The 23,478-nt window shown below is 55.1% G+C and overlaps 1 protein-coding gene and 2 long non-coding RNA genes across 4 annotated transcripts; all 3 read left to right on the plus strand.

The window, feature by feature from the left end:
• The first annotated feature begins 14,478 nt into the window (after positions 1 to 14,478).
• LOC135325585 (uncharacterized) lies at positions 14,479 to 15,878 on the plus strand. Its single transcript, XR_010386455.1, has 3 exons — positions 14,479 to 14,526; positions 14,789 to 14,872; positions 14,980 to 15,878. It is a non-coding gene; the product is annotated as an uncharacterized LOC135325585 (long non-coding RNA).
• A 314-nt stretch (positions 15,879 to 16,192) lies between these two features.
• Positions 16,193 to 17,722, plus strand: LOC135325594 (uncharacterized). The gene is made up of 5 exons (XR_010386458.1): positions 16,193 to 16,234; positions 16,328 to 16,381; positions 16,730 to 16,791; positions 17,238 to 17,299; positions 17,545 to 17,722. It is a non-coding gene; the product is annotated as an uncharacterized LOC135325594 (long non-coding RNA).
• Positions 17,723 to 17,947: 225 nt separating this feature from the next.
• LOC135325573 (NACHT, LRR and PYD domains-containing protein 1b allele 2-like) lies at positions 17,948 to 23,177 on the plus strand. 2 transcript variants are annotated; one of them, XR_010386452.1, is made up of 7 exons: positions 17,948 to 18,193; positions 18,340 to 18,465; positions 19,159 to 19,300; positions 19,745 to 19,825; positions 20,041 to 20,088; positions 22,168 to 22,405; positions 22,485 to 23,177. XR_010386452.1 is itself a non-coding variant. In XM_064503676.1 (6 exons), the coding sequence occupies exons 2-6, from the start codon at positions 18,367 to 18,369 to the stop codon at positions 22,335 to 22,337; spliced, it is 540 nt and encodes a 179-aa protein (XP_064359746.1). In that variant the 5' UTR covers positions 17,948 to 18,193; positions 18,340 to 18,366; the 3' UTR covers positions 22,338 to 22,463. The 2 variants fall into 2 exon arrangements, 1 of the variants encoding a protein (XP_064359746.1); XM_064503676.1 differs by lacking the exon at positions 22,485 to 23,177 and having other exon boundaries at positions 22,168 to 22,463.
• The last annotated feature ends 301 nt before the right edge of the window (positions 23,178 to 23,478 follow it).

The raw sequence follows: 23,478 nt of genomic DNA on the forward strand, positions 1-23,478 counted from the left end.
AACTGGAGAGTTGGGAGGCATCTGAATGATAAAGAGCAAGGGGAGGAGGAGAACTGTGAAACTATGGAAAGTGCATATGTCCAGGTCATCTGATGCAAAGATAACTTTGGAAATGATCAAGTTAATCAGGACATGTGGAAATATGTGAGAGATCACTGAGATTACATCCACAGCCTAATAGACAGAGCAGTGGAAACACAAGGTCAAGGACAGATCAATATTTCTTCTCCTGAGATTAAGACCCTTCCAGAAGATTTCCACTCTTTCATCACAGGAAAACATTGACATTAAAATTATCCAGTCATTTGAGCTGATGAAAGTGGGCTCATATTTTTCCTAATGTTGAAAAAGGAATCTTCACCTTTCCAGGCAGAGCTCAGCTGTCCAACCACAAGCACCCAGTAGCACTTGGAGAGGCCCTGGTGTCTCTGAGGGACTTGCCAGGGCCTGGCAGCTCTCACAGGGGACCTGTAGGAGACTGGAGCCCCTCAAAACTGCAGAGGGAGGCTGGGCAGAGGGGAGCAGGGCACCTGCAATGGCTCTAGCCATCCATGGCCCTGTGACTGCATCCCACCTCAGCTCTGAAAATCTCTTTCCTTTAAAAAAAAGAAAAAACACAACATTCCCCTAAAGAACCACTGTATTAAAAAAGAAAAAGAAAATAAATCAAGAAAAATAATAAGAACACAAAAAAATTAAAAGCTGGAAAGTATAACAAAATATTTGTTTGCTTTAAAACTTTTTCTTAATTTCTTTCTTGCTTCATTTTCAAAGTTATTTTCTAAACATTTCTGCTATAATCAAGCCTGCACCATTAAACAAGACATTTTTGTGTCTCATACAGATCCCAGTACTCAGGAAACCACCCCCTGTCCACGGCTGTCCGTGCCACTCCTCACTCTTTGCACAGAGCACGTCGAACTCTGAGGTGTGGGGCTCTCTCAACTGATGAGGAAAGCAGGGTGCCCAGCTTCAAGGAAATGCTCCATTTTTGGATGGCTAAATTTTGCACAAATCTCAACATACCTGTGTTATAGTGACATCTTACAGGTGTCCCAATGAATCTAGCCACACACCTTTTTTATTCCCTGCACAGTCAATGAAGTGCAACTCCATATTAGGGGACAACAGGGAGGAGGCTGATCTCACCCCATGCCAGACCCAGTTGTCTGGAGTTCCTTTTCTAGTCAATGGAGGGAAATAGGTTTTCTCAACAGAGTTGTTCTGAGATAATTTTCCTAATGACAAGCTAATGTCCCATACGAGCCGCGTCCAAAATTTCCAGCACCACGTGGGAACACAACTATCTCAGGGCATCTCAGGCAGCAACAGAATCAAGCCCCAAAGGGAGATTCTAGCCATAAGCTGAAATCTTCTCAAGAAATAACTCAGTGTGATAATTAACAAAAAAAAATCCTCTTTCCAAAAACTTCACACATTTTTACCATTTCTCTATTTTTTTTTCTTTCTTATTAGTTGGCAGCATCATGTTCATGCAGTACAGTTACCATGGCTGTGAAGCATGGCAGGTACCAGGGTCCCAGATAAAGCTCTCCGGATGATGTGCATTAAGGGCACGTTTGCTCTTTTCTGGTGTATCATCTCTACCTTAAGCGCCACGGACCGAGACACCTTGCTGAGGACTTTCAAAAACAAAGAGCCTGCTTTGGTGCCTCAAGGAGGAAGGCTGTGTCCTCTTGCCACATGGTCCTACATCCTGCTTCTACAAAAAGAGCAACCCGCAGTAGAAACCAGTTTTGAAGCTCACCAAAGCAGCTCAGCTTGTGGCCACACTTTGTTCTGTTTCGTTCCCACATGACTTTGATCTCGTCTTTGAAAAATGCCAACCCCCAAACCAACCCCCATACCCCAGCTTCCCACATGGGTCTGCCCAGTGCAGAGATCTGACAGTGCAGGGGTGCAGAAGTGACCTCTCCAGGGCCCCCTCTTGGATATTTCACAGCCTTTGGCACCATCTGGAGATGTTCCTGAAGGATTTATCAGCAAGTTTTTGGAAAATACCTGAGGTGAAGGACGGGGAGGGGAAGGGAAATCTGTCTGCTCTCTCCCTGGCTCTGCCATCTCCACGGCAGTGACCTACTGAGCCCCCTGATGACACGAGCTGAGGTCACAGTGGGATGTGCTGCATCACAGGGAGGTCTCCCTGGTACCGCACCAGTGTCCTCACTTCCCTGTGACACCCAGGAGCTGCTGAGCGCTGCTCACGTGCTCCCCACTGCTGCCCTTTGGAGTTGCTCCATGGCAAGGATTGGGGACAGGAGGTAGCAGACCACCTTGGGGCCCCTCTGAAAAAGGCAGAGGAGCAGGCTGGAGAGGAGTTTTGGGTTATGAGTTGTGAAGAGCATCCTTTTTCCCTGGATGGACAGAAGAGCTGAGGGCAAGGCGGGGAGTGAGATGGAGGACTGCTGGACCAAGACCATCAGCTGGCACTGCAGTTCACTGTTCCCAACACTCCTGCAGCTCTCCAAGGGTAAGGGCTTTGGGAGCTCCTTCCTGAGGTGTTGCATTGATACAGTTAACTGAAAAAACGGCTGTGGATCCTGGACTGTGAAGTTGGGGGGCTGCCACAAGAGCCCTGCTTGAGGGTTCCATCTGGCTCAGGAGACAATGTGGCAGCCAGGACTCCTGGGTCCTGGGGATGGTGCTACCCTGAGCCTCAAGGCTCCTGTGGGGCCGGCTCCATCCCCTTGTGGAGGGTGGGGGACAATCCATGGCCAGGCTTCCCTGGGAGTGGGTCCCCCTTTGGGATCTGGCTCTGGCAGGAAAGGGGTCCTGTGTCCTGGAGGCTGCAGTGTCCTGTAGCTCCCATGGGGCTCTTAAGAGCCTGCTGGAAATGCCTGTGTTGGAAATGGATCCTTCACCTTGTAATAACCCCAAGGTGTCTACTTGTTTGGGAGAACCACTGTTCCCTCCCCCTGGATACTTTTATGCTTCCAACTTGGCAGAGCATGTTTTGGGCTCAGAGATGTTGTCCTCAGATGGCCACAGCCCCTGTCCTCCTGCAAATGGGGTCAAACCTCTGCACCCAAAAGACAGCCTGTTTGGGGGAGCAGCTGGGGAACAGGTGGGGGTGCCATCGCCACCCCACAAGGCCTGCTTGCACCTAACAAAGAGGCTGCTTTGGTGCCTCAAGGAGAAAGGCTGCGTCCTGTCCCATACTGCCCTACATCCTGCTTCTACAAAAAGAGCAACCCACAGCTGAAATCAGTTTGGAGGCTCACCAAAACATCTCAGCTTGTGGCCAGGCTTTGTGCTGTTTCATCCCACATGACTTTGAGCCTGTCTTTGAAAAAACACGAATCCCCAAGCCAACCCCCAAACCCCAGCTTCCCACACAAATCTGCCCAGTGCAGAGACCTGTCAGCGCAGGGGTGCAGAAGTGACCTCTTCAGTGCCCCATTTTAGCTATTTCACAGCCTTTGTCGCCATCTGGAGATGTTCTTGAAGGATTTATGAGCAACTTTTGGAAACTAACTGGGGTGAGGGCAGGTGACTGCTTTCCAGGATGTGAGGGGAAGTTATCTCTGCTCTCTCCCTGGCTCTGCCATCTCCATGGCAGTGACCTACTGAGCCCCCAGATGACACGAGCTGAGGTCACAGTGGGAAGCGATGCATCACAGGGAGGTCTCCCCAGTGCCACGGCAGAACTCTCACTTGCCTGCAAGACGTGGGCACTGCTGGGCACTGCTCACACGCTCCCCACTGCTGCCCTTTGGAGTTGTCCCATGGCAAAGTATGGGGACGGGAGGCAGTGGGGCTGCGTTGGGGCCCCTCGCTGAAAGGCAGAGGAGCAGGGATATGCTGGAGAAGAGTTTTGCAGGATGAGACAGGAAGAGTGTCCTTTTTCCTTGGAAGGACAGGTGAGCCGAGGGCCCGGGGCAAGGGAAATGGAGGGATATGCTGGACTAAGACCATCAGCATGGACCGCAGTTCCTTGTTCTTGACGCTCCTGCAGCTCTCCGCCAAGGGTAAGGGCTTGGGGAGCTCCTTCCCAAGGTGTCGCACAGAGACTGTAAACTGCAAAAACTGCTGGGGTTCCCGGGCTGTGGGGGTGGCTGGACAGGGCTGGGGGCTGTCACAAGTGCCCTGCCTGAGGGTCCCACCTGGCTCAGGGGACAATGTGGCAGCCAGGGCTACTGGGTCCTGGGCCTCAGGCTGCCCTGAGACCCAAGCCTAGCCCATCATGGCAGGGGGCAATCCAGCTCCAGGTTTCCATGGGAGGGGGCCGCCCTTTGGGATCTGGCTCTGGCAGGAAAGGGGTCCTGTGTCCTGGAGGCTGGGGTGTCCTGCAGCTCCCATGGGGCTCTCAAGAGCCTGCTGGAAAGGCCCATGTTGGAAATGGATCCTACACCTTGTAATTACTCTAAGGCATCTTCTTGTTTGGAAGAACCTCTGTTCCTTCCCTGTGGATCCATTTATGCTTCCAACTTGGCAGAGCATGTTTTGGGCTCAGAGATGTTGTCCTCCGATGGCCACAGCCCCTGTCCTCCTGCAAATGGGGGTCAGACCTCTGTACCCAAAAGACAGCCTGTTTGGGGGAGCAGCTGGGGAACAGGTGGGGGTGCCATCGCCACCCCACAAGTCCCTGCTGACCCCAAGCCTGTTTCTCTGAGCCGTGGGGGGCAGTGCTGGGGGCAGCCCAGCAGGGCCATCTCCCCTGCCCCCTCCCGGCCCCACACCTCTGCTGCCCAGCACTGGCAGCCCCAGAGCTGCTCTGGCCCTGGCTGCCCTGGGGCCCTGGGGGTCCTCAACCCTGTGGAGTGACGTGCTGCAGCCCAGCCCGGCCCCGCAGAGAGCAGCCCCTGCCTGGCTGCGGCCCAGCCCTGCCGGTCGCAGTGCGAGGGCTGCCGAGCCCTGGGGCTGCCGCAGGCAGGGGGCCGGGGCCCCAGGGGCCAGAGGGCCCTGCCTTGCCCTGCCCTGCCCTGCCCAGGGGCAGCAGGATGCTGCCTGTGGGCTCCAGCACCCTGGCTATGCCCAGGATCCCCACGCCGGCACCAGGACCGGCACCAGCACCGGCCCCGGGGCTGCTCCCCTGCACCGAGCATGGCCCCCGGGCGCAGGGCAGCCAGGAGCCCTGCAGAGCCCCTGCGGCAGAGCCCAGACCCTGCGGGGCAGCAGCCAGGCCCCGGGGCCCCGCACTGCCCAGGCACATGGCGCCAGGCTGCCCCCAGGCCCTGCCGCTCCCCGCCGCGCCCCGTGCTGGCACCCACAACGTGGCGCCCCACCGCGGTGGGGGAAAGGGGGAAAGGGGAACGGGGCAGAGCTGGCCGACAGGGCAGCAGGCTGGGATGTTTCCCTGGCAATGCCCCAGTGCTACCTCCTATTGGCTGATCTGAGGGGGAGGGCAGGGTGGGACTTGACTGACGTCTCTGTCAGCCAATCGGAGTGCAGCATGTGGAAAAACCCAGCCCTGGAAGCGGGGCGGGAGACAAGCAGGGCAGAGGGGGCGGGAGCAGAGCGGGTGTGAGCGGGGCTGGCGGGGCTGCGGGCGCGTTCCGATGGCAGCGGGTGCCCTCCCGCCGGGGCGGGGGCAGCGGTGCTGCCCTGGGGCTGCTTTCCTCCCGGAGCTGCAGCGGGGGCTGGTGGGGCCGGGAGCACGGGACAAAGTGCCCTGGCCCCGGGGGAGCTGCCCTGCGAGCCAGACGTGCCGGCTGCCCCCGAGCAGCTGGGCCGGTGCAGCTGCGGGGGTTTGGGGGCAGGAAGCTTTGCCCCTGCCCTGGGTCGCAGACCCATTTTCCTGCCTTTCCCGGAGCTGCTGCTTTGGGGTAGTAACTGCTCCGTAGCGGGTGTTTTGTTGCCTGATGAGCATCACGAGGCCCTGGGGTGAGTCTGGGCGGCCGCTCAGGAGCTGGCTGAGCCTTGGGGGAGGCAGGGGAGCTGCAGGCAGCAATAGCCGCGTGGCCGGGCTGTGGGCAGGGAGGTCACAGCTGTCTGCAAGAGCTGGGCCAGGAGATCCCCAGTGTCAAATCAGCTCTTGGTCAGGAGCTGACAGGCCAGCAGAAGGCCCGTGGCTCGGCTGTTGATGATGAGGTCACTTCTGCCAGAGTCCCTGATAGGCCAGCAGCAGGAACCAGGCTTGAATGTTGACTGTGAGGTCATTTGTGACCAATTACCTGATTGGATAGCAGCAGAGCGGCGTCTGGAAAGGTGCTTGTGAGGTCACTTCCAGCTGAGCAGTTGATAGGGCAGCAGCAGGTCCACAGCTAGGACATGTGCTTTGGAGATCACTTCTGCTTGAGCAGCTGCTAAGCCAGGATTCGGCTGATGGCTGGGGAAGTTATCCTGAGGTAGCTTCTGTCTCAGAGGCTTGTAGGCCAGTGACAGACACATGGCTGTGAGGGGACTGTGATGTCATCTCCTTCTGAGTCCCTGATAGGCCAGCAGCAGGCCCTGGCTGGGAAGTCCCTTGTGAGGTCACTGCAGACAGAGCAGCTGGCAGGCCAGCAGCTGGCACCTGGCTGGGAACTGACTCTGAGGTCCCTCCTGTCCCAGCAGCCTCTAGGGCTGCGGCAGGCGCCTGGCTGTAAAGGTGCCTGTGAGGTGCTTTCTGGCTGAGAAGCCGATAGGCCAGCAGCAGGCTGTGAAGTGGGGAATGTGCTGGTGAGGTCAGTTGTGTCTCGGTATGTGACAGGCCAGCAGCAGCAGGCCCCTTGCTGGGAGTGGACTTTGAGGTCATTTCCTCCAGAGCAGCAGGTAGGCCAGCAGCAGGCACGTGGTGGAGGAATGTCTGTGAGCTCAGCTCTGTCTCAGTGCCTGGTAGACTGTGTGGAGGCACATTGCTGGGAAAGTCACTGTGAGGTCACTTCTCTCTTCAAGGTTCACACTTGGCTAATGGCTTGGGTATTTGCTTGTGAGGTCACTTCTGCCTGAGTCCCTGGTAGGCCAGCAGCAGGCAGATGGGTGTGGAAGCAGATTGTGAGGTCTCCTGGGCCAGAGTACCTGGTAGGGCAGCAGCATGTTCATGACTGGGGCTGTTATTTTGAGGCAACTTGTGTCTCTGAAGCCCATAGGCCATCAGCTGGCATCTGCTGGTATGGACTTGTGAGGTCACTTCTGCCGGAGCAGTTGATAGGCCAGGAGAAGGCCCATGGCTTGGATGTTGGCGGTGAGGTCACTCCTGGGTTTGGTGAGTGTGCTGGGAGGAGGGATTGACACCTGCAGAGCTCTGCAGCAGCGTAGAGATGCAACTAGTAAATCAAGCAGAAGTAGATAATAATATTCCACACCATCTGTCACATGTTATTCCACTGCCTCATCATGAATTTAGTAGTGCTACATTTAAAATGTGGATGATGTTCACTGGTGAATGTAGACACGGACTTTAACCATGCACCTCTTGCTAAGTACTGGCTTACAGCCTGCTGCCGGTGGAGGAGGGCGTCCAGCTAGAATATTTACGCTGCTAAATGAATGAAGTGCTGGTGTGAGCAGTGACATCAGTAATTGTGGCATTCGACGACACAGAAGAATGGTGCAAGAAAGCCTTTATTGAAAACACGATGGCTGGTTATGTAGCCATCAGGCTCAGCCACTCCTCCAAGTATCTCCTTGGCATTGTGGCATCCTGTGATAGGTAGAAGGTGTCTTCTGATGCCTAGCAGGCGGGCAGGACAGTCCAGCAGGACAGGCCCACCGCAGCTGCTGACACGTAGGCAGGAAGGCACACCGTGTCTGCTGACACAGGCAGGAAGACACATGATCACTGGCAACTCACGTGCACACATTCTGGCCACAAATCATAGTTACCAGATCATTACTTTCTGCCTTAAAGATCCTCTGCTATCCTACACAGCATCACTCAGTCTTGGTCCCCAACAAGTAATCTCTGATTTCCAGTGTCTGTGTGCTGCAGAATATTCTTCCACATCAAAATGCCAGGAGGCTTCTGAGATGTTTTCTCTGAGATCTGAACGATATCTCTGTTCTTTAATTCTTGGAGGTGGGAAGTGAGCAGGCGCAGGGCTGTGAGTGACTGTTGAGTGGAAGTCTGTGTTGCAAGGCCTTGGAGGCATAGATGAGAAATGAAGGGCTGGAGAATTGGTCTGTATATGTTTTGGGGCCCTGGGGGTGCCCTGTCTGGTGCCATGTATGGTCATGTGCCCTGTGTGTCCCTGCTGCACAGGCACGTGTTGGCAGGCCACCCTCTGTGAGGCGAGAGTTGGGGGTGTGGTGTGTCACAGTGGTGGGGTGCCCTGTGGTGGGGATGGGTGGTGGCTCCAGTGTCTTGGCACTTGTCCCAGGAGGAGGTGCCTGGAGAGAGCAGTGCTGTGCGTGGGGAGTGCCGCCAGGCTGGGGAGCTGGGGAGCGCTGCGAGGTGAGGAGGTGACTTGGCTCGCAGGACCCAGGCTGCCCTGGTGGCGAGAGTCAGGGATGCTGGCAGCCTGCTGCCTTCTGTGCGCTGAGGTTCAGGCCTTGAGTTTCCTCAGCTCTTGCCAGGATCTGCAGCCAGATATCCCGCACAGACTGTGAAATACATAGAAATATGCAGCTTAGAGTATTTGGAGTCCAAGAGGTCATCTTTCAGAAAGGATTCCTTGTTGGAGATTCTTGAAGTTAACACTTCTGGGATGTGTCCAACCACAAGTACTTTTAGGCTAGAGGCAGAGCAGTTGCTTCCCTCTCCTATTAGCAAAGGCTAAGGGCAGATACAACCCGTATACCTAATTGGTGCAGACACTCTTCTTCTCGTGTGGCAGGACCCTAGAAACTCTTTGCTAATAATGCAGTAGTGTTAAAGAATAGCGAACTGAAACTGTCTAGAGGTAGCCGCTTAGCACAACTTCTATAAATCTTGCTTGGCATGAGGAGCTACATTTGCTGAAGCCTTAGGCCGCACTTAGAGAAAATAACGAACTTTTACTTAGTCCAGTAAGAAAAGGGCCTCAGAGCTGGTTCCAGCTGGGAAGATAAGGAAGTTACAAGCAGTCTGCATTCCTGCGTCTCACACTCCCAAAGGGAGGGTGTCAAGGCTTTGAAATAAGACCAGTGCAGGGCATTAGGTCCTTGAGTGGCAAAGCCTTAGCTCACTGCTGGGGCAGTGTTAATTGTTATGATTTAGAATCACCTCCTCCTCCTCCTCCTCCTCAGGACCTTGAGACACAACAGTAAGACCCAACAAAAACAGAGGTACAACCATCATCAGAGACCGCAAAAAACAGAAGTAAGGAGAAAAACAGCTTACCTCAGAATGACGATGAGACCCAATGAGGAGCAGGAGACCCCAGACCAAAAAAATTACTATTGGTCTAACTACCACGTGAGGGGTGGGAATAATTGCCCAGGATTTTTTTATGTTAGGGTCCCTCTTTGGAGGAGGAATAATTACCCAGGATTTGTGTATGTTACGGTCCCTCTTCGGAGGCACCCAGCTCGAGCTGTAATTACGGCACGCGCATCATTAATATTTAATTATTTAATTTGTTTTGATTTGGCTCTGAACTTTTCTGCGGGAACCTAGGGTCGGGCCCTGTTATGGTGGCCGACAAGCCTAATTTCCATAACCGTTTGGCATCCCAGATGGGACCCTAGGCGACCACTGTCAGGGCCTCTCATCTCCAAACGATCATCTGGCGCCATCAGGTGAGTTCACCTGGGATCTTTGGCAACGAGAGGCACCGAGAAGGTGAGTCTTAAATTCCCGCCTAAATTCTAAATCCTGGTCTGGTAACACTGCACTGAAGGGGTACATGGGCTGGCCACCGTAAGGCGCACCAGGCAGGGGACGGGTGCGAGTCCCATCCCCAGGGTTAGAGTGGGTTTTAAGTCCCAGCTCGGTCCAGCTGGAGAAGGGGTGCACAGCCTGATCAGCGTAAGGCGCACTGCAAGACTGTAAGACAGAAGTCTAGAGTCACTGTGACTGGTGTGAGCGTGAACAGTACTGTGTGTGTGAGTGCGTATAGCCTGGGAACCGACCGGGGCACTCATCGGCTGAGAAGCCGCCCGCTGCGAAGGGACAGCAGTCCTCGCAGTTAAAGACTCGGGGGGTGTGAGCACGGTTCCCAGAGAGTGAGAGAAAGAGAGTGTGTAATAAAAGAAGGAAGGAAAAAAAAAAAAAAAGAGTTGGTCCAACTATGTCAGGAGGATTGCCCATTCCTGACAAAGGAGGAAAACTCAGCAGAACCCAGCAAGGGACTTTGGATCAGCAGGCTAAACTGTCCCACGATTTTTTTTTTTCCCACTAAAATGCAAAAGCGCCACAAAAAATTATCATATCACAAGGGACTAGGCCCAAAACTTTATTCAAAGTTGCCCTGATTGCCAAAATGTATCCCTGTTACCACCCTACTTAGGGACTAACCCTCGAGGCCTGCAACCCTGCAGTATTTGGCAGACAGACGTTACCCATTATGCCTTATTCAGAAAATTGAAATATGTCCATGTCTCTGTAGATACCTTTTCCCATTACATTTTCGCTATTGCCCATGCTGGGGAAAAAAGCCGTGATGTATGCCATCACTGGCTTGCCTGTTTCGCCACAATGGGGGTTCCCACTCAAATTAAAGCTGACAATGGTCCCGCATACAACAAACACGGGCATTTCCTCAAACCTGGGGGTCACTCACGTGACCGGAATTCCCTATTCCCCAACTGGCCAGGCAATAGTGGAACGTACCCATCGTACTCTAAAAGACATGCTTGAAAAGCAAAAAAGGGGGAATAGCCCCGGTGCCTCCCCACAAGAGCAGCTGTGGAAAGCCTTATATGTTCTCAACCTCTTAAACCGTTATATGGACCAAAGTGCAGTTAATAAGCATTTCTCATGCCCTACATGGCGAGAACAGCCTTGGGTTCACTACAAGAACCTGGAAACGGGTCAATGGAGTGAACCAGCAGCCTTAATAACGTGGGGGAAAGGTTATGCTTGTCTCTCTACAGGTAATGGGCCTCGTTGGATGCCTGCACGGCTGATTCGACCTGTTGACGCATCCCTCGAAACACCAAATGAGGACTGAGAGCCAGTTAAGATGAGCCCATGTCGGGACATTTTCTGGCAATACCTGCCTGCCTCGTGCAGAGTCAATATCGATTCATAAAAGCTTACCGCGACTACACGACCTCACTAATAGAGGTGCACTATCACTGCAGATAGAATCAGAGTGGAACCCTTTTGAGGGACAGGACTGGACGTTATGTTTGGGGTCGTGAGTTAAGAAGGTACTGGCGTGTGGATTGGTAATCTTGCTAAGATTTCTAGCCCTTGCTATCTGTCTCCCCTGCTTAATAAGCCTTGTGCAGAGAACGACTCGAAGGACTTTGCATCAAGTACTTGCTGTACAAATACACACTGCACTGGCAATATTTAGTTTAGAAAATAAAAAAGGGGGAGATGTAGGGGCAGACAGCGAGGGATTGGACAAGATAAGAGTTAAGGAGCCGAAAGCCTTGGGAGGAATAAATAGCACTATGTAGATAAGGTAGTAGCCGCACGGGATGAGAAGTGATGATGGGAACGTGACCTTCGGGAAAGTACCGATCCAAGCTAGAGCTCATGTAAAGGGCTTGCTTGCTTGAATAAAGTTGATTGTGATCCAGCACATCGGAGTCCGTGAATCAATCCACCACAGTCCCTAAATAGCTCCCCCTCCCTGTCCCCAACCCCCTGTCCCCCCCCCCATCCCCAAATAGCCCCCAGGGCCTGTCCCTAACCCCCCTCGTCCCCAAAGAGCCCCCTCATCCCTGCCCCCCCATGCCTGTCCCCAACCCCCCCTCCCTGTCCCCAAATAGCCCCCAGGACCTGTCCCTAACCACTCTCGTCCCCAAAGAGCCCCCTCATCCCTGTCCCCCCCCCATGCCTGTCCCCAACCCCCCTTCCCTGTCCCCAAATAGCCCCCAGGACTTGTCCCTAACCCCCTCCCATCCCCAAATATCCCCTCATCCCTGTCCCCAAACCCCTAATCCCCAAGTACTCCCCATCCCCCAAACCTCCCTATCCCTGTCCCCACCCTCATCCCCAAATAGCCCCCAGGGCCTATCCCTACCCCCTCGTCCCCAAATACCCCCCCATCCCTGTCCCCCCCTTCCTATCCCCAAATAGCCCCCAGGGTCAGTCCCTAACCCCTTCCATCCCCAAATACCCCTGTCCCCAAAACCCCCCATCCCTCCATCCCTGTTCCCAAATAGCCCCCAAGGCCTGTCCCTAACCCCCCCATCCCTGTTCCTCCCATCCCCGTCCCCAAATTCCCCCCATCCCTGTCCCCAACCCCCCCATCCCTGTCTCCTCCTACCCCTGTCCCCAACCCCCCCCGTCCCCGTCCCCTCCCATCCCTGTCCCCAACCCCCCCCGTCCCCAAATAGCCCCCAGGGTCTGTCCCTAGTCCCCCCCTCCCTGTGCCCAAACACCCCCCATCCCTGCGCCCCCCGTCCCGGTCCCGCCCCCCCCCAGACCCTGCGCGGGGGCGCCGATGTCGGCCAGCGTGGCCTGCAGCTCGGCGGGGGCCCAGGCCGCGGAGGGCGGCAGCGGCAGCAGCTCCCCCGCGCCGGGGCCCGCGGCCGCCTCCAGCCGCTCCGTCGCCATCTTCCCGCCCCCACCCCCTGCCCGCGCGCGCGTGCGCCGCCGCTGCCTCAGCGCCCGCCCAATGCGCGCGCGCGCCGCCCCAGCGCCCGCCCCCTCCCCGCGGACGCGCCGCCGCCTCAGCGCCCGCCCAATGCGCGCGCGCGGGACGCCGGGAAGAGGGGGGGCGCGGCGGCCGCACGGCCTGCTGGGAGTTGTAGTTCCCGGCGGGGGGGACCCAGGCGTCCGAGCCGGCCCTGAGGTAACGGCCGGGCGCCCCGGGTGGGGGGAGGGGAGGTGCTCGGACGCCTGAGCCCCGGGGGGGTCCCGGACGCCTAGGTCCCTGCGGGGGGATGGGGATCCCCATGGCACCTGGGGGGGGGGGTCCTGGACGCCTGGGTCCCTGGGGGGAGGGGACGGGGGACACATGGCCCTGCTGGCCCCCGCCCCCCCACACACACGTGTGCCCCCCCCCCCGGCATCGCCGTGCGGCTGCCTTGCACACACGTGTGCTGCCAGGCTGCCATGGGGCCCTGCTGTGGGGCTGCTGTGTGCGTGGGGCTGCTGTGTGCATGGGGCTGCTGTGGGGTCCTGCCGTGGGGCTGGCGTGTGCGGGGGGCTGCTGTGGGGCCCTGCTGTGGGGCTGCCATGGGGTTGGCAAGCCTGGGGGCTGCCTTGGGCTGCGTGGGGCTGGCCTGTGCGTGGGGCAGGGCCGTGGGGCTGCTGTGGGGCAGCGCTGTGGGGCCGGTATGTGTGTGGGGCTGGCGTGTGCAGGGGGGCAGTGCCATGGGGCTCTGCTGTGGGGCTGCCGAGGGACTGGTGTGCATGTGGGGCAGTGCTGTGGGGCTGCCGTGGGGCCCTGCCATGGGGCTGGCATGTGCATGGGGCAGCGCCATGGGGCTGATGTGGGGATGCCGTGGGGAGGCCACGGGGTGGCCGTGGGGCTGCCACGCGGCTCCCATGGGGCTGCTGTGCGGCTGGAGTGCACGTGGTGCAGTGCCGTGGGGCTGCCGTGGGGCCCTGCCGTGGGGCTGGCGTGTGCGTGGGGCAGTGCTGTGGGGCTGATGTGGGGCTGCCATGGGGCGGCCGTGGGGCAGCCATGGGGCAGCACCATGCACCCCCCCACCCCGAGCGGCCGCCGGGTTCCAGTTCCGGCAGGAGCAAAAAGCGAAAGCAGCTCCAAGCGAAAGCGGCTCCGGGGTGGCGGCGGCGGCGGCGACGACAACGATGACGACAATGAGGGTGCGACGGGGGTGCGAGGGATGGGGTGACGGGGGTGCGAGGGACAGGGTGATGGGTGTGTGAGGGATGGGGTGACATGGTGCCCAAGGGACAGGGGTGCAAGGGACGGGGTTGAGGGTGTGCAAGGGACTAGGGGTGCGAGGGATGGGTGTGTGAGGGACGAGGTGACGGGGGTGCGAGGGACCTGGGGTGCGAGGGACCGGGTGACAGGGGTGCGAGGGATGGGAGTGAGAGGGACCGGGGTGACATGATGCCCGAGGGACGGGGGTGTGAAGGACGGGGTGTGAGGGGGATTGGGGTACACTAGGGACAGGGTGTGTGAGGGACAGGGTGTGCGAAGGATAGGTTGTGCGAGGGACGGGTGTGTGAGGGACAGGGGTGCACGAGTGATTGGCGTACACTAGGGACAGGGTGTGCGAGGAATGGGGTGTGTGAGGGACGGGGGTGCGAGGGCCAGGGTTGTGCAAGCAATGCACTGACCTTTTCAACATTTGGGTGGAAATGGCCTCGTCTGATCTCCCTGGTGGCCCCGAACTCCCCCAGCTTTTGGGGTGGGAACGGCCTTTTCCGTCTCCCTGGTGACACTGACTTCATCGACTTTTGGGGTGGGGTTGACCTTCTCCAGCCTTCTAGGTGGGCTTGATCCCATCCAGCCTTCTAGGTGGGCTTGATCCCATCCAGCTTTTGGGCCGGGACTGAGCTTTTCTAATTTGCCAGGTGGGATTGATCTCGGCCAGCTTTTGTGGTGGGATCGACCTTTTCCAGCCTTCCGGGTGAGTTTCAGCTCCTGCAGCTCTCCAGTTGGGATTGACTCCTTCTGATTTTCCCGGTTGGATTGTCCTTGTCCTGTTTTCTGGGTGGGATTGACCTTCTCCAACTTGCCTGGGGGGATTCAGCTTTTCCAGTGTTCTTGGTGGGATTCAGCTTGTCCAGCTTTCAGGGTGGGATTGATATCATCCAACCTTTGCGGTGGGATTGACCTCACGCAACTTTTGGAGTGGGATTGACCTCATCCAACCTTCTCTGTCTTTCCAGGTGAGATCTTCCTTCTCCTCTGGCTCTCCAGGTGGGATTTGGCTTCTTCAGCTCTCCTGGTGGGATTCACACCTGTTCTTCCAGGTGGGATTTATCTCCTCCTCCAACTCTCCAGGTGGGATTTGCCTTTTCTAATCCTCCTGGTAGGATTCATATTTGATTTCTCAGGTGAGATTTTCCTTCTCTTCCAGTTCTCCAGGTGGGATTCCTCTCCAATTCTCCTGGTGGGATTCATACTTGATTTTTTAGGTGATGTTTATCTTCTTCAACTCTTCAGGTAGGATTTACCCTCTCCAAGTTTCTGGGTAGGTTGTATCTCCTCCAGCTTCCCAGGGGAGATTCAGCTCCTCCAGCGCTCGTGGTGGGATTTGGCCCCTCCAACCCTTGCGGTGGGATTCAGCCCCAGCTTTAGACACCAAAACTCCTTCCAGCTCCCAGTACTGCCTCGTCCTTCCAGTCAGTCATCTCTGTCGGGACTTGGTGGGCTCCTCCATTTCCGAAGTACGTGTGGTCCCTCGGACACGTGGTCCCTTGGACACATGAAGCCTCCAACACGTTGTCACTTCAATGCATCTCTATGGACTCTCAGCCAACAAGGATGCGATCTACCAGCTGAGTTGCTCCCAGATCATGTTTTTACTTCTTCTGGTGCTCAGTCTGGCCCCGTTTTTGGTTCTTTTTGACTCCTGAGGGTGCAGAAGAGCTGCTTGGACCCTCCTAGTTGGAGCAGCTACCTTTCTCCTCCTGGCTTTGTCCCAACAAGTGACGTCCACCTCCTTGCACGTGCGTTTTCTGAGGAACGAAACGCCCTGGAGCCATGGCTCGGTTTGACCTAGGTCACTTGGAGAAGGAGCCGGGACTTCCCAAGCCAAAAGCGGGGCAGAAATAATGGGTGTGAAACCTAGTCCTCTTTCCTTGCACCCCCTCCCTGGGACGGAGGTTGGAGGGGGGTTAAGGGTGTCCTCTTGGGTTGGGGTCCTCGTCCCACGTCGCGCCGCTGTAACGGGTTTCCCACCGGTTTCCTCTCTGCGTCTCCTTCCAGAAATGAGCAGAAGCAACAATCGTGGCTTTTCTCTGGTGGCAGCAAGAGAAGCAGGTCGGTCCCATTTTCATCCGCTTGGGGACGGGGTGTTGTGGTGGTTTCAGGCATAGCGTTGTGGGAACGCGGGGACAATCCAACTCGGCCGGGACCTTGGGAGGTCTCTGGCCCAACCTGCTCGAAGCAGGGCTTGATCCAGCTGGGTCCTGAACCCTTCTGAGATGGCACAAAGTCCCTCCTGCTTGCTACGGGGAATGGGGCAGCCTGGCTCCTGCCTGCAGCCGGCAGTTTAGCGGAGAGCTGATCCGGGCTCCAGATTTTGAGGACTTTTCCCTCTCTTTCTCCTCCAGAAACCCACAGATGAGCTGAAGTTGTGTCCTGGGTGCAGCAAGATGCTGCGCTGACGGGTGAGCGAGGTTATGTTTCCGACCTCCGCTGAGGCTCCGTGTCGCTCATCGTCTTTCTTTTGTGTCTTTTAACCTATTCTCGTGTCTCTTCAGTGATGTCCAGGTTTGGCTTTTCATCCAGCTCCGAGGAGGACTCATCTAATCCCGGTGAGTGGTGCTGAGCTTGTCCACAGGGAGGTTTCACGGGCGTTTCAGGGGCTTCGTGTCCCGTTGCCGGCGCACTTAATTTTGCTGAAACGGGGAGCTGCCTTTCACCGAGGCTCAGCCCTGGTGGGACCAACGGCGGGATGCAACTCACCCAACCTTCAGCCGGGGAGAGGAGGATGGTCCAGGTCTGATCTTGGTTGAAACGAGGTCAAAGGAGATCACGCTGTAGCGTCGCACACCGCGAGCGAGAGCGCAGCTGCTCTAGCATGCAGTTACCATTGCCTCACAACACCCTGAAGAGCCTCGAAAGCCGTCTGGGATTTATTTCTTCTGCTATTTCCGTGACAGATGTTTCCCTGGTGGCCCGACGCAGGGAGGAGGACAGCTGTGGCCGCTGTCAGAGGGACAAGGTGGGAGCTCCTTATCTCCGGCGTCCCTCTCCGTTGTCCCCAAGAGTCACCTCGCCCAGGGTTAGATGCCTGGGCAGCCCTGGCCGCATGGTGGGAGAGACGTACATCCACCTTGGGTCTCTGGGGACCTGCTGGGATGGGCTTGAGATGGGTTTTTTCATTTTTTCTGCCTGCTTTTTAATTTTTCCTGCCCATTTGCTGAGCTGGTGATGGAGAATGGTGTGATGCATCTTCTCCATCTGCTCTGCCTTTCCTTCCTTGCGCTGAATTTTGGGGATCATCTCCGTGCGCGTGATACTCCCGCAAGGATGCAAACCACGAGGCTGGGCTTTGGTCCCTCTCACCTCCTTGGCTCCAAAACTACCAAGCTCTTCTCCCACGGCACCTCGCAGAGCTCCTGGGACATCTCTGGTGGGTGCCAAGCTAACGCTCGTTCCTCTCTCCAGTATCTCCCAGAAGCGACTGTGCCAGAGATCATTTGAGATGAGGGTGGCAAGAAAGCCTACAGGTGAGAGGTGGTGGCTCCAAATTGGGGGCATCTCAGGCAACATGGCCGAATGCTTGGCGGGACTGAGGTAGGAGCAGCCTGCTTGAATTTATGGTGTCTACCAGGCGGCTGCTGTTATCTGAGAGCTTTTGGCCTCTCTAGGAGGCAGGTTTTAAGCGCTGCTCGTGCAGGATGTTAACTCCATCATGGGTCCAAGCTAGACCTCCTGACCGTTCCCTGATCCAGCTCTCCTCTTTGCCACTCAGAGTTTCCCTCCCTGGTGCCAGCTTGTTTCGGTGCGCTGAGACCTATCTGTGCTTCGACGTGAAGGCGGTGGTTACCCTGAGCTACGAGTACGGCTCCTGGCAGCAGCACCTGTGGGGAGCTGACGCGGAGAGATGGACCTTCGTCGGCCCGTTCAACATCTGGGTGGAGCCGGCTGGCGCCGTGGGTGCCGTCCACCTGCCACACTTCGTGTGCCTCGGAGGTGGAGCAGCCGGGCCGCGGCTTTGCCCTGGCTTTGTGGGGTCCTGCACCTCCTTCTCTGTCCTCCTCTTCCTCCAAAGCCAAGGTCTGGGAGTCCCTGCTCCGGGCTCACAGGTTAAACCCTTGGCGGGAGCCTCTGGAAGCCAAAGCAGACCTCGTTTCCTCCCGGTAGGCCAAGACGACGCTTCCAAGATGCGACCTGGCCGCTTCATGGATGGGAAGCTGGTCCTGGAGATGCCGGCGGAGGTGTAGCCGTTCCACACGGTGCTGGAAGACCCCAGCTTCTCCTTTCTGGGGGTGCTTTGGAGGAAGGTGGCTTCGCTTCTCCATTTGCCTCTCCACTCCCTTGTGCTGATCTACCACGCCACCAGGAACGAACCTGTCACCCTCCATCTCTACTTGATCCCCGATGACCGCTCCATAAAGCAGGTGAGATCCCAGCAAGCACATGCCGCACTGTGGAAGCGTCACCGCTCCTCCAAGGCTGGGCGGCGCCTGACGAGTCCGGATCTACATGTACGTCCGTGTTTGCTCATCTTTCCCTCTTGGCACTGACCATGTTTGACTTTCTGCAGGCAATCGAAGAGAGGGAGAAGTCATCCATGTCCTACCGGGTGGATAAACCGCCGTTGACCAAGCGTCTCAACTGCGGGAGGTCCTACATTGTTTCTGGCTCCGCACCCGCAGCCGTACACCCCAAGGTAACTGGGATTTGGGAAAGAGCTGAGGCCGGTGGTACTTCACGTGGTAGAGCCGAGCGTTTTACGGGTGGAATAAGCCCAATCACGTGGCAGAGCGACGGTTCTTGCGCTGTTAGCAAGCCTCAACTCCTATATAAACATCCTCAACATGAGCTGTGACCTCTAGAAAATGGCCTGTGTCTCCAGTTCCTTCCTATGATCCCTTTAGGTTGGTAGAATGTGATGGTTCTCCAACTTCTGTTACTAAAAATGCATCTGTCTCAGGTGGAAGAACCATCTCAGGTTGCTCCACAACCAAGGAGACTGGTTTCTGTCAAAATGTAGTTTATCCCACCCCAATATCGGTGTCTAAGGTTGGGGCAAGAGTTGCCGCCTGGAGCCTAAGCTATTTGTTTCCATGAAATATCCAAATTTTGGGGACATATGCTAAGACAAGGTTTCTTCTACTCTTCCATCTCATTCATACTCTTCCAAGATGAGCTTGACCACGATGGACAGTCATGGAGTTGGTTTCTTCTGCTCCTCCATTAAGTGGATGAGCTTGACCATGGCGGATGGTCATGGGGTTGGTTTCTTGTGCTCCTCCATCAAGCGGATGAGCTTGACCATGATGGATGGTCACAGGGTTGGTTTCTTCTGCTGTGCTGGCTATGAAAGAGCAGCTCCTGAGAGCAATTCCTGCCTTTCCACCAGATCCTGGACTTCCATCTCAGAGGGGCAGAAAAGCAGCAGATCTTCAGTGAAATCTACCTTAGTGTCATGGTAGAAGAAGTCAAACTCAGCTTGAAAGACAAAAGGAAGGACAAGTGCATGTGGCACGCAGTGCTGCGAAGAGGTAGGTGTCTCGCGTCCTTTCCCCTCCAGCATGGTGAAGCTGTGAGATGTCCCAAGGAGGGAAGGCTGGTGCCCAAGTCTTTTCAGACAGAAGCAGAACCTTCAAAACGTCTCTTTTTCTGCTGGCTGCAGAAGAAACCAAGGGTGATGAGCTCGACTGTACGTATTTGCCATGACGGTGTCTGAAATTAGGTTAAAGCTCCACTGCAGTGAGTTCCCAGCAAGACATACATGTTGAACCAGGTGATGGGATCTCACCTCCCTGTCAGAGGTGCCCATCAAACATCATCTGTAGCTCCAGCAGCTCCCATGGCCAATGTGAGAGTGATGGTGGGCTCTGATAGGGCTGTAATTAGCTTTGCTGCCACTTGATGGCACTAGCTCGCCGGGAACAGGAGCAGCCCTATGGTGGAGGAACCCAACCTTGGTTCCTGTCCTCTTCCAGGAGACATCGCACCCAGCAGGGCAGGCGCAGATGCCCCGCGCGCCAGTCTCTGGCTCCCTGGATTATGGCGCAGCCGGCCAGGTAGGAGCCGAAGCCGTGGGAAAAGGTCACCAAGCCGAGGTCGGGAGGTGGCCTGGGAGGCCGGGTGCTCCTGCAGGACGGAGCTTCCCGTGGAAGTGCGTCTGCTCCGTCCCCGCAGCCTCCAGCGCCCCGTTGACCACGCGGGGTTGGAGATCCCTCGTTGGGCCCCGCCATCGCTCACCCTCTCGTGTCTGCTCCGTCTTGCTCTCCCACAGGCTGGGCAGACAGAGGACAAATCCCAGGAGCCTTCGCGACGACGACAGGTGAGACCTTCGGGGTTGAAACGCCTCAAAACCAGGGGCTGGGGCTCAAACGCCTGCCCTGAACCCTGGCATTGACCTTGGCACCAGAAATGCGCTGGCCTTGCAGGGCTGTTCCCTGCTGGGCTGGGGCTCTCCAGGGAGGCCTGAGCTGCCTCCAGGCTGCGCTGGGCAGGGGGCTCGTGCCGAGCTCCCGATGCTGTGGGTCCAGCAGGGTGCCTGGACTCCACTGAGTAGACTCATTCCTGAGTTCATGCAAGCAGGGATTTGGTTGGCTTCTTTGGGACTTTTTTGGACACTGAAAGAAAGAGGCGGCTGTTGCATTTAGAAACACTTATCAGCTGGTAGAAATGAACCGCACGCAGCACAGAGCTACGAAACCACAGTTCCTGCAGTTGTGTGGGGAGTTCTACACAAGTGCTCTGTCATTAAATATATACATATATAAAATAAATACACACACACATACATATTCACACATATATGTGTACGTACATATATACATATATTGTATTTTCTTTACATGTCTAGGAACTACAGAAGGCATTCCTGATCATCATCTTTTTTTTTTTTTTTTTTTTTTCCCCTTGGGAGAATAGGTGTTTTCACCACTGGAGAAATACATTGAGCCAATATTCAGGAGAGCTTTGCAGAGACTTGTGCAGTCTCCTGTGTTCTGTGGTAGGATGAAGACATTAAATCACAAAATGCAAGGGAATGTATTTCAGCTCTACTTTGGAAGCCGTACTAGGGCAAGTGAGGCATAGGGACTATCCAGGGAAGTTAACCAACATCTCTTGTCTTCTGGGTTGTATAAATCATATTTTAAAGGAGAATGCAATGTATAGTGATGAGGAATCACTTTCAGGGTTCTGAGGCTGAATTGCCACATCAATGCCTACTGGCATTGCCTACTGGACGAAAGGAAACATTTCTTAACTGCAACAGGTAAATGTCTGTGTCCTTTGGATTCAGACTGCTGGGTCCTTGTAAACAGCCTTGGCTGTTGTAAGAGTGAGGGCTGGGAGAGGAGAGAGTAAAGAAAAGTTTGTCGGGGAGTTTGTATATCAGTCCATGGGAGAAGTAAGCATGAAGCTGAAACTCGGTACTAGAGTTCCCATACAGGACGTCGTTCTTACTGATCAAGTTGAAGGACTCAGCCTTTTCCTCGACCAAAATGGTCCACAAAAGATTTGGGTGTGTTGATTCAATCCATGCTTTTCCTTGAGTGACTCAAGACCAAAGAAATGTGCTGTCTATCTTTTTAGACAAAAGATCTGCATAGAATTGTGTAGCCCTCTTTGCCTTTCAGGCTTTCAGGACTGTTAAAAGAAATGCTGTCCACAAATGTGTTTTGTAACACTACAGTGAGATCACTAGAAAGTTTATTTGCAACCGGGGTTAGAAGACAGCACACAAGGAAAGGTGAAACCATGGCAATGACTGAACAAAATCAGTATCTTACTTAGGATAATGCTGTAACCTTACCCATCCATTTTGCAGTTCTTTAGATATAATTCCTGTGTTTCAATGCTCATGTTAATGTTTTTTCTAAAAATGCTGTTCTGCTCTTTTCTCCCTTCCCACCTTCCTTGCTACCTGTTGACCAATTTCAGCTGAACATGACAAATGTAGAGATCTGAATATTTTTGAACTCTAGGCATCATGAAAATGAATGTCTGGGTGAGGAAGCGATCCCGACAGGTGTGTGCTGAGAGAGAAGGTTGTAATTCTCCCCCATATCAGCTAACTGACCCCTTGCCCTGCGTGCATTTGGGGGCCAATGCCCATGTGTGATGTGAGAACCATCACCTGCCCAGCCAGCATGGTGGGGACCAGCAGCCATGGTGGGGATGGGCAGGATTGCTTAGGGGAGGTGTGGCACGAGCCAGCAAGAAAATGGGCTTTGGTAGTTGTCCTGATCACAGAACAGCTTACTACTTGTTGGAGTACGGAGAGCATTAACAACAACAACAACAATAACAATAAAAGTGGGGGGAAGGATGAAAAGAAAGAAAAAACCCATCTGTTGGCCTTGGTAACTTTCTTTTCAAACTTCTTGTTTTCTGATTATTGTTCTAGAAATGGTGATTGCCAGCAGCACGGTACAGGCCAGGGCTCTAAACGGCTGGAGAGCCAGCATACAGGCAAAGGTCTCCCCTGGAGCCTGCAGGAATACATGCTCTGGAGAAGTTGGCAGCTCTGGCAACCCTGGGCCTGTCAGCTCTGTTTGTTCGCACCACATCCCCTGAAGAAAGATGCACACAGGGACCTTTTCACTTCTTTAATCTCATGGGATTCATTGACTCAAGTCAGAGGGGTAGGTGGAACTCATGGTAAGGAGGTGGCCTGGTTTTAATATGCTTCCTATTCTGTCTGAACATCCACATTTGTTTTAGATTGAGTGACATCAGATGATGACGTTGTGCGTGCCCATAGCTTCCATTCCAAATTCAACAGTCAGGAGGTTGCTGAAGGAGCTGGAAGACGCTGCTCATACACCTCTCTCTCCACAGCAAGAGCTCCAGCTGGTCTCAGTGGGATTCAGACTGTGGTTTTCATCTCCTCCTAAGTCTCTGTATCTCCCAGGAGGTGGCTCTGCATTAGCTTGACTGCAGCTCATGCCTTTCTTCTAACCTCCCTTTTTTTTTTTTCTATAATAGTATAATACCACCGATTTTTTTTTTGGCGGGGGGCGGGCGGCGTGGAAAGAAGTGTGTTGAGAGTTGTGTCTTCCAGGTCACTGATGAACGTGGACAGATCCCGGTATAGACCCCTGCGTACTCCACTTGTCACTGGCTTCCAGGTAAAGCACCACCCATTCACAAAAACCCTCTGAGCGTGATCATCCAACCAGCTTTTTACCCACCCAGTTCTCTACGCAGTGTGTTGTCACACTTACTTGTATACAAGAAGATAATGTGAGACAGTGTCAAACACCTTGCTAAAATCATGGTAAATAACATCCACTACTCTGCTCTCCTCTGCAAGTACAGGTCTTTTATCACAGAAGGCAATCAGGTTGCTCAGGAATGATTTACCTTCAGGAAATCCATGCTGACTGCTCCCAGGCACCTTCTTCTCCTTCATGTGCCCAGAAATGTGATGTGAGAGGACTGACTCCATGACACACTCCTCACCAAAGTGAGGCTGAGTGGCCTGCAGCTCCCCAGGTTGTCCTTGTGGCTTTTTTTGAAGATGGGCACAACATACTCCTTTTTCTGGTCATTGGGACCTCCCCTGATCTCCGCAGCCTTTCAGAGATGGTAGAGACTGGCCCTGTTGTGATAGCAGCCAGCCCTCTAAATGTCCTCGGATGCAGCCCATCCAGTCCCGTGGACTAGTATGGGTTGAGTTCTTCCAAGTAATCCCTCACTCAACGCTCTTCCACCT

The sequence above is a fragment of the Dromaius novaehollandiae genome, unplaced genomic scaffold (genome assembly GCF_036370855.1).
Source record: "Dromaius novaehollandiae isolate bDroNov1 unplaced genomic scaffold, bDroNov1.hap1 HAP1_SCAFFOLD_31, whole genome shotgun sequence".
Taxonomy (NCBI): domain Eukaryota; kingdom Metazoa; phylum Chordata; class Aves; order Casuariiformes; family Dromaiidae; genus Dromaius; species Dromaius novaehollandiae.